Source organism: Hydra viridissima, unplaced genomic scaffold (assembly GCF_058129835.1).
Source record: "Hydra viridissima isolate aposymbiotic clone 2 unplaced genomic scaffold, HvirCarnegie_v1 scaffold_1, whole genome shotgun sequence".
In the NCBI taxonomy this organism is placed as follows: Eukaryota; Metazoa; Cnidaria; class Hydrozoa; order Anthoathecata; family Hydridae; genus Hydra; species Hydra viridissima.
Window position 1 is genome coordinate 30536894 of NW_028324300.1, and position 10820 is coordinate 30547713.

Consider the following 10820-nt stretch of genomic DNA (forward strand, 5'->3'; position numbering starts at 1 on the left):
ATTAGGCATGATCGCAAAGCAGGCCTAAAGAAAATTACTACTGTTATGCATACGATTAGGGCTGTCATTGGTGACTAGCAAAAGTTGACATTGAAAATGTATTTAAATTTTTTTTTTTTTTTTTTTTTTTTTTTTTTTTTAAATTTTAGTTTACATTATTTACATGTCGTGATTTACATGTAATATAAATATATAAACTTGGAATCTGGAAGAAGATCATATTGATCTTGTCGCCAGAACCATATAAAAAATTACAATATAATTACAATATAACTTTTAGACCATATAATACAGTTTATAACAAAATATTATTCAAAAGATTTGAAAAATAGTTAGAATAACATCTCAAAAATATTTCAATATATTATCCGTTGAAAAAATAATATTCTTTAATTTATTTTTAAAAACAGAAAAAGAGATAGATGAATTTAAATTAGGCTGGACAATTTTATTCCAGAGATAAGGTGCTCGATAATCTCGATAATCTATACAAAACTGTTTAAGCTTTGTTTGACAAAAGGGTTCTTTAAAATAGTTTTTATTTCGCAAACTATATTTATTCTTTACTTTAAAGGTAAATAGATCTTTAAAAACATTTAATAAATGGTTGTTCACACAACAAAACGTAAAACATAAAGTATTATACAAGTTTAGTTCATAAACGTTTAACACATTCATACCTTTGAATAAAAATTTTGTGTTTGAAAAACGATTTAAAAAATATATTACTCGCATTGCATGTTTCTGATGGCGGTAAAGACGTTGCAACTTACTTTTACCTGTACTTCCCCAGGCAATATTTGCATAGCTTATATAGCTATGAATAAATGAGTAGTATAGTTGTTTTAAATTATTTTTATTTAAATAATTTCTGGCCTTATAGAGGATTCCAATACTTTTTGCAACTTTAGTTGATATATAATTAATATGAGTTTTCCATGTCATATTTTCGTCAAGATAAATACCTAGGAACTTTAAAGCGGAATCTTTTTTTATTTCTACTTCATCAATATAAAGTTTAGGTAAATTATTAGGTAAAAAACGTTTTTTTGTTGAGGAGTGGAAAAGGATCCACTTTGTTTTGTCAATGTTTAAGGTTAGTCTATTTTAAAATTAAAAAGAAAATGAGTTATTGGTCAAGAAACACCTTGTCATCATTAGATTTTTATGGAAAATTTACCTTTAAAATGGGATCCGAAGCAGATAAATTCTCATGCACAGATATGTAGGTATTGGACACTTTATTTTGTCAGTGCTATTTCCCGGAAATCAGAAAAAAAATTTTGATTGAAAATGTAGCACAAAGCAAATATTTAAAGATTGGTCCTTTAGACATATTGGGAAGAACTTTCAAATCCTGTCTAATAAAAAATTACATATAAGGAAATGGTATCATTTACGGCTTGTTAGAATAGATATAAAACTTTAAAAAGGATTTATATTAATATATTTATATTTTACTTATTTTTTCTTAGTAAAGATGTTTTTGGTCAAATTCATCTCAGTATCCATATCTAAAGAGTGCTTGAGTAGAATTTGTTTAGATATGCTGTAAAAGTGCAAAAAGAGTCAAAATTGTCAATTCATGATTTTAAGGAATCAATGAAAAAATTCAAACTGATTTTTTTTTCTCGGACGGTCACAAAAGATTTCATATTTTGCATTATTGAGAACAGTAATGTGTGAGGATCATTCCCTCTAAAGGATTTTTTCGGAGCCTTCCGTGGCAGTTTCTCATGATTCCCGGGACGTGTGGTATATTTACTAATCCTAACCGGATTGTTTGACGGTCTGAGGCATGTGCAACATGTGAGCTTAGAAACTTTTTCATCTGCGTGTCTTGATTTTCTTCATCTACGTGAGGCTTTAATTCACTGTGGACATTTGTCCGGATTTATTTTTACTACTCCTAATTATGAGGCTTTTGCTATTTCTTCCCTGAGGCATTCACTGCTCGGTCTTGAGCAATGTATGCAAATATACATAAAATTAATATATATATATATATATATATATATATATATATATATATATATATATATATATATATATATATATATATATATATATATATATATATACATGGTTATAACACATCAGCAGTATTAAAATCTAGACATAAGTCTAACATAAAATGAAATTTTTTAAAATAAGATAATGAAACATGTTAAGTATAAAAACTTTACACGTCATTGCTTTTGTAACAATATCAACACGTGATTAAAAAAGTTTTTAAGCTTTTAAGGCGAAAAAGATTAAAAAAAAATCAGGTCAGCTTCAGACGATTTCTCAGGCTCTAAAATATCACACAACTCGATAAGAGGAGGCGGCGTATCACCAGTTTGGAACGGATCGCCAGAATTCAGAGCAGTTTTTATAGGAGAGTTTTCCGACTGACTGTCTATTAGGAGAAGTTGCCCTAAAGCAAAAAAAACTGAGTTAAAAAAACATCGAATGAAAGATTTGGACTTAAAGAGTATTTAAAGATTTGGACTTAAAGATATACATAAAAAACAAGTGACTAAAGTTCATCTTTTAAAAGCTTCGAAAAAAAAAAGGGAGAAAAGAGAAATAATTGTTTTAAAATAATAAACTAAATATAAAAAAAAACCTTCTTCCTGAGATTCTAAAACATGATTATTATCAGCTATTTCGTTATCCACAATTAAAGATGGCGGATTTTCCACAGGACTTTCAACTTTACTGTATTTGTAAAACTCTTTCTCTGTAGATTCAGATTCTACTCTTACAAAATCTAAAGGTGTTGGTTTAGATTCATTTTTGTTGCAAACGATCAACTCACATCTTTTATCTTCATGACATAAGTTTTCGTGTGTTTTTTCATTTATATTTACACTACTACTAGAAAGCTCTGCTGTTTGTGGAAGTTCAAGCTCTGAACTCTGCTTCAGTAATATTGTAGAAGGAGGATTTGATTTGGTAGACTCTGAATGCAAAACAGTTTTCAGTGGAGGAGAAAATAGAGATTTTTTAAATTTTTTTTTAGCAAACAAATCTTCGCTGAATTGTGATGAACTCTGAGGTGATGATGAACATTCTATAATTGATACAAAGATAAATATAAAATAATATAACTAGTTATTTAAAAAAAAAAAGTCAGTAAACATAAACTAACTTTCTTTGTTAGTAGATAATAGTTTACGACCATTGATTAATTTACGTGCAGCTGTTTGCTGGACAGGAGTCATTTTATAACTTGAACTATGATCAGCTGGAGCCAACTTCTTGATATCTAAAGCTTGAACTTGAACCTCATTTACTTTGCATGGTGTCCCTTAAACACAAAAACTCAGATTTAAAGATTTTAGTTTATAAATTGCTTTAAAAAACAGACTGCAAATGTGTCATTCCATTTCAAATATAATTGTAATTTTATAAATTTAGTTTTTGATAAAACTTTGGGAAATTATTTTTATATATAGGGTTAACCAACCACCAAAACTTTAGCTCAAAATCTAATGTAATTATTGAGATGTAGTTTTTTAAAATGCTAAACTTTTTTCATTTTCTTGGTTTTTGAAGAATTTTGTGCTTTTTTTGAAAAATTAAAATCCTTAAAGATGGTGTGATCTAGGGAAAGGAAATATTTAGGTTTTTTCTAAAACCAGTTTTTCGAATAAACCGCGGTTTTCAATGTTTTAAAAACCGGTTTTCCGGTTTTCTAGTGTATCTTTTTATTATGTATATTTCAGGGAAACAACAGCAGCAAAAACATAAATATATATAGCAACAATGTCATATACGTACATTGAATACAATTGAGCAGCAAACAAATAAGTCTTTTTAATGGTTAATTTTATGTTTCTTTAGAAAATAAGCACGTAAAAAACATAAAGCATTGAGTGTTTCATCATTTAACCTTGACCTTAGTTTAGTGACAAATAGATCACTTGCAGAAAATGACCTTTCAGCCTCCACACTTGTTACTTGGATTGACTTCAAAGCCGTGTACAACAAATCTAAGTTGCTTGTTCATTTTTTTTGTTAGCTCAAATACTGCCATTTCATTGAGCATTAGTTTGGAGGTTGATTCTATTTTTTGTTTCTTAGGTGAAACCCACTTGACTGTCTCTCTAATGGAGAACTCGAGCTCTTCTGACAAGGAAGTAAATTGCTGTACTTGTTCCTGACTAGTTTCATTATCTGACAAGTTTTCTCATCTATAGACTCACTTCTCTTTTGCTCAAACAAACGATTAAACAAACTTGATGCAGTAATAACAATTGCATTTCTCTTTGGCATTGAATTTTCAAAAATGTCATGAGTTGCTCCATTAATGACATTAGGATTATTCAGATATTTAACTAAGTTTACTAATATAGCATTCCTCCTCTCAGTGACTCTTAGTAAATGAGTCAACTAGCTCTTGACTAAAGGTGTTTTTCTGGCTTTTTAGATGCTTGAAAATGAACTTCAGAATGCCATCAGATGAGAGCAAGTTCGAATCTCTTCTGCAAAGTGCTTTAGCACCAACCTTGATTGGTTCTAAAGCATTTACTTGATTTTGTAAGGTGGTAAATTCAGACTCAGAAATCATAATACTGCTTGATAACTCAATCAGTGACATATGAATACATTTCTTAAGGGTAAAAAACCTTGAAATCATAACTAGTAAGCTGTTCCAACATGTCTTAGAGTCTAAGATTAGCTGCAGCTCCTTTCCAAACTCAGACTGGACATGCTTTTGCAGAATCATGTCATTTTTAACTGGAGACTTTTGAAACAATCTGACACATTTTCTGACCTTGTTGATGAGTTCTGTGACATCCTCCCTCATCATTGGAAGAGCTGATGCACCTGTTTCTGCTGAAACTTCTAATCCTCTTTTCTCATCGCTGAAATCATCTTCTAGGTCCTTTTCTAGATTAGTGACTTGCTCAGGTGTACCATTATCTTCTTTCCTAGATTGTCTATATAGCACATCACAGACAGCCAAGTGGATTCCATGTGCGAAACAGAGCTGATGGTCTGGTAAAATTGAGCTACCAAATTTTTTCATTACAGCAGCTCCGTCTGTGGTTACTGCAACAATATCACAGGCAAAACGTAGCCCAAATTCTTTCAGTTTCTCGTCAATAATTACACAAAATTTCTCTTCTGCCATTGACCCATGTACCCTGATCATTCCAAGGTTCCAATAATCACCTTCCATATGAACATTTATCTTCATATATCTTCTGTTTCTGGATGAAGTATTCTCATCAAGGGTTAAGCTAAATTTGTGACTAATAAGCTTATTTTCTACAAATTGCTCCTGATATGTTTTCTTGATATCTTCATAATGTTTCATCAGCAGAGCCTTAATCAATTTAGCATCTTTGGGCAATTTGTATGTATCTATTTTGTATATATCTTTGGGCAAGAGCAGTTCTCAAACGTTGACTAGTTGAGAAAACACGAAAGGGCAGCCCATCACATGAAATAAGCTTATCCAAAACAATATCAACAGGGTCCTTTGTCTTAAAAAATGAATCAATAGGTTTAATGACTTTGAGTTTCGTCTCTGGAGTAACAACTGCAGCAAATGTGATGTTGTGCTTTGTCCTCAGGTGGTTCCTCACAGAGCTTGTGGCTCCTCCTTTGCACCTAATTTCTTGGTCGCAGAGCTTGCACTTGGCCAATTCAAGCTCTTTTGAGTGCAAAAAGTGCTTCCAAACTGGTGTGTTATCCTTGTGGACTTCAGAAAACAACATATTTCGTTTTTGTGAAAATTTGTTTCAATTTTATACTTCACAAATTGCAGTAACTTACTGTTAAAGTTCAAGTGGAAGCAAATTGAAAGTTTTCTTTTTTTTTCTTGAGCAACTTCTCATCAAGAAAAGTGGTTTAGAATTGCCAAATAACCAAGTAAATTTTGTACAAAAGATATACAGTATAATCTCTCTAATTCGAATCTCTTTAGTTCCAAAATCTCCATAATTCAATTAAATGTAAAGTCACCATGAAATGCGCAAAAGAAAAGTCAACTTTCTATAATTCAAAAAATCTCTCTAATTCAAACTTTTATTTTTCCCCATAAAGTTCGAATTAGAGAGATTGTACTGTATATCCAAAAACTGGTTTTGAAAATAACATTTTTGGTTTTCGATTTCCAAGAATTTTACGATTTCCAGAAACCAGAAACCGGTTTTCCTTTCCCTAGTGTGATCCAAGTTTTCTGAGGATTCAAACTGCAAATTATTAATTTTCTCAAAAAAAAATATTCTACCGTGTGTAAAAACTCATTTTACATCTTCACTTCATATCAAAACTCATATTACATTTTCACTTCATATAGAAACTTATTTTACATCTTCACTTCATGTAGAAACTCATTTTACATCTTCACTTCATGTAGAAACTCATTTTACATCTTCACTTCATATAGAAACTCATTTTACGTCTAGATAACTGATAGTTGTTTATTGAGCTATTAGTAATCTTTTTAAACTTTACAAATGAATTTTTCTAGTTTTAAACTCCTATGAAAATATAAAGGAAAATATAAATATCCTAGAAAAATATAAAATATAATGTGAAAAATATTTTTTTACTGATGTATCTCACAGAGTTGCCATAAATGTAAATTTTGAAGAAAAAAAAAACAGCTCTGTATTGATTAGCTGCATTTTTAGAAACAAATTGAAGATTTTGAGCTAAGTAAAAATATAATTATCAAGAATCCTAGAGTTGACTGTGAACCTAATGCAAGTAGTACAAATGTAGTCAGTTTCTCCACTTTGATGCAATACTTTAGCATGATAAAAATTTATACATGATAATACTTTAACATGATAAAACTATAGTAAAATCTTTATGTAATTAAAATTTAACATGCAAATCAAATTACCTTGTGATGCAATGCTCCTTCTAGCTGATGGAGGTCTTAACTGCAACTGAGGTAGATTTTTTTGATGATTATTATTATGAGGGAGGTTTTTCTTCAAAGTCATACTGTTTGAGCTGTTACTATTATTTAAAATATTTGTGTTAGATGCAGGTTTTGTTTTTTCTGAATTTTCACCTGTTACAATTTCATCAGCTTTAATTAATGTATGTCGAGGTTGTGATGCAGAACAACTTGTCTAAAAAAGAAAATTTAACAAAAATATATAAAGTGTAAAAAAGGCTTTTCTAGAGAAAATATGATTAGAAATCTACTAATGGATGAAAGTTAAGACAGTTCTATTTGACAAAAAAAAAATATTAAACAATTATAACAGTTCAATAAGTTTTTATCAAATAGAACTTTCTGAACTTTTTTTTTTCTTAACTTTCTTTAACTACATTTTCTGAACATTTATCTATGAACAGATTTTTAAACATATTTTTTCTAGAATACTTTGTAAAGAAAAAGTTTTAACAAAATAATTGAGACCCTAAACAATTAACCTGCTTTAATGGCAATCCTGAACGACAATTCAGTTTTAATTGGTTAGGATTAAGCCCATACAAACTTGCTTGGTCCACTATTACAGACTACAAAGCAAATAGTTATATTGAAAAAGTTTATATGAATTAAACAGAATATATAAAACTAAAATTAATCAAAAATTTAATAAAACAACTTTTCGTTGTGCAACTTTTTTTAAACTCATTTTTTTGAGAATATTAAGTCAGAAAAAGATTAAAAAGATTGTAAGAATTAACTTCCTGTTTATATAATAAATATTTTGCACCTCATCTAGTTTTTCAGATTTACTTTTTGCTTTAAAAACAGGTAAGCGAGTCCCATTAGATGCTACAGAGGATTGAGAAATTGGACGCAGTTTCAATGAATCAAACTTTGGTTGCAAAATTCTTGACTGCTTTGAAGTGGCAATCTCCTGAGATGTAATTCTTTTCTCATTAATCTCCAGCTTACTTTGTTTATTCTTATAAAGATTCTCTTTGTTTGTTTCTTTCACAGACTTTGAAAAAATATCTTGAGATAAATCTTTTTTTTGCTGTGGTTCACGCATCATTGGGTGAACAACTGCAATTGGACTGTTTCCTTTAGGTGTACCATGCTTTAGCATTAAACTTAAAAGCACTGATTCTTTTAGAATTAAAGCTTGCTGTTCAGGGTTAAGCTGCTCTATACATCGATTTTCTTCTGCTTCTTTCACAACAGTAGCAATGCATCGCTCTTTATGAGTTAATGGCCCAAAGAATACTTCTTCATCATCATCATCATCAATTGCTGTTACAGCTTGATCACTACAGAGAATATTGAGGTAAGCATTTTTCTAAGTATCTAATTAATATTAACTATCCCAAGAAAGAATAAAATTGAAAAGCAACCTGTTAAACTTACTGTGTAGTTGAAGGTGAATTTGCAATATCAAAATCAAATTTTTCTTGTGATAACCAGTCTTCTAAATGTCAGATTAGAAAATGTTTTATTCAACTTATTTAACTTTTACTTTAAAAACATAATGAATGTTAAAATTATCCTCTAATATAATCTTTATGAAAATTATTTTGACTATCTATGAATTATATATTAAAAAAAAGAAACAAAGAAAGACAAGATTATTTATTACCATTAGTTTGATCCATAAAATTTTGTTTCAAGTTTGTTTCTTTATTCTGAAAAATGTTTTATATAAAATAGATATGCCATAAAATAATATACTATGTAATTATAAAAAAATACTTTACAAAGAGATGCACAGGTAACTATTTGTGGTAGCTTGCTTAAAATAAAACCTTAATTAAATTATACAACTAACTGTTTATATAAAAGGTAAATAAAAATTTTAAAGATTTATTGGTGTTTAATTTTTTTTACTGATATATGTCCTAAACTTTTTATAAACTTCGTACTTTTTTAAAATTCTGCCGCCAAAGTCACGTGATCATTTTAAATATTCAAATTCTGAAATTGAATTGTATTGTTATCGAGTTTTTGTGTGGATATTTAATCCGCTATTTAAAAAATCTACAATAATAATTATAAAAATTCTAGTATAAAGTTAACAAATAGTTTGCTTGTTAACTGGAATACTCCAAATTTATTACTAGTTCTAATAAACAAGAACGGATTGAGAAAAAAATTTAAATGCTACGAAACAAAAACAAAGATTTTCCCGGCCGATTACCTTTGGTCCAAATTTAATGCTCGCACTTAAATGCTGCTGATTAAACGCTCTTTCAACCAATGATTATTTCAATTTAAGAACAAAAGTAAGTCAACCGTTTTATGTGTTTTTAGAGAAATCTAATAATAATACAACTTTTAGTTTTGAGAAATACACTCGACTAAAGTAAATACTAAAAGCTAAATGTTGTGGCACTCGAATAAAGCCTTTTTCTTTTTGTTTAAAGCATTAGTTCAGTAATTGTCGGAAAGCTGCAGGAGAGCATTTCTGAAATCTGCCCATGGATCCAGATTAAGGAACAAAGTTCGTGGATTGATGCTGTTCAGATAGTTCGCATTGTCTCTGTCTCAAAAGTAGAAGATCTTTTACACCAAAAAAGAAAATCTTTTTTCAGAGTGTCCCAGTAGTCTGAATTAGCAAGATCTCAAATATTATATTTGAAATTCCCACATTTCAAATCAAAAGAAATATTTGAGATCTCGCAATCTCATTTTCTCGAAAATTTGCCTCAAGTTATAATTAGATTTAGGGATCTTCAGTAATAGCCAAATTGCCACCATTTTGCCAAGTTGCCACCACTGTTCAGATTACACTGATCATTAATTTAACTCCCCACCCCCACCCCCACGCCCTTCCTTCACCCCCATTCCTATCGATTGAATTCTTGTCAAATGCTATCATCAGATCTAACCATAGAATTTTACCAAATTCAGCTGAAATATGGTGGCATATTAGCTGAATTTTCAACAACCTTGTTTTATATTACAAGCAAGAAGATTGGTAAATCAAGTTGTTAAATTTTGACACCAGATCGCCAATTACCATTAAAAAATTTCTCTCACTAGAATGGAAGAAAAGACTCTAGGGTGTCCATTTACTTAATAAAAAGGTTTTGAAGATATTTTTACAGACAGAAAGTATGACTCTGACTGTGTTGTTACATGTAGTAAAAAAATTTTTTGATGCATATGATGAACTGCGTTTGCAAAAGAAGTTTTATTTTGAAAATTAAACACAAAAGTGTTGTTCGTTTAAAAAAGTAGTTTGCGAAAATTCTTTTTTTTACAGGAGAAAATTTTTTAATTTAAACGACTGACCAGATAATAAACAACTTCTTTGTGAAAACGTTTTAAATTTATCACATGATTTAAGATATTTAATTTTAATTAAAAAAATGTAAATTTTCTTGGCGATAAATTCATTTACATGGATTGGGACTTCCTGTACGATACCAGGGACGGTAGTATATCAACATGATGAGTGATTATTGTTGATCACTTCGCAGAAAACAACAAAATGACATCGTAGAAAAAGCAAGAAACTTCACGCAAAAAAGAAATACAAAAAAAAAAAAAAAAAACACCTAAAATATTCGTATTGCAGCAATTTAATATTTTATTGATAGTAAAATTATTAATAAGAAAAAAGCTATGATTTTTAAAATTTTATGTACCAAATTTTCTATGCAAAATATAATTGATGTTATATTGAGAGAATTGTTGGTAGTAGATAAAAACTGATACCAAATACGGTTTCAACACCCAAAAAAACTTAAGATTCAGGTTAATTGGTTTTGAATAAGTCTTTACAAACAATTTTTTTTTGTGTTGATTAGTAAACTATAGAAATACTACTTCGGGAAGGTTAATCTTTAAAAGATTGGTAAATCGTAGTCTTAATCAAATTTCTCAAAATACTTTTTTTGAAAATGAATCTGCATAATTCCACCTTAAAAAT

General features: G+C 29.4%; 1 protein-coding gene across 2 annotated transcripts; it reads right to left on the reverse strand.

Annotated features, from left to right (window-relative positions):
• Positions 1-2130: 2130 nt before the first annotated feature.
• Positions 2131-9207, reverse strand: LOC145192302 (uncharacterized). 2 transcript variants are annotated; one of them, XM_090082076.1, is made up of 9 exons: positions 9084-9207; positions 8526-8571; positions 8297-8357; positions 7680-8199; positions 7393-7479; positions 6851-7085; positions 3137-3295; positions 2612-3058; positions 2131-2419 (listed from the first exon to the last, which is right to left on the reverse strand). In XM_090082076.1, the coding sequence occupies exons 2-9, from the start codon at positions 8539-8541 to the stop codon at positions 2256-2258; spliced, it is 1689 nt and encodes a 562-aa protein (XP_089938202.1). In that variant the 5' UTR covers positions 8542-8571; positions 9084-9207; the 3' UTR covers positions 2131-2255. The 2 variants fall into 2 exon arrangements, with proteins under 2 accessions (XP_089938202.1, XP_089938198.1); XM_090082072.1 differs by lacking the exon at positions 9084-9207 and adding an exon at positions 8809-8855.
• Between the last annotated feature and the right edge of the window lie 1613 nt (positions 9208-10820).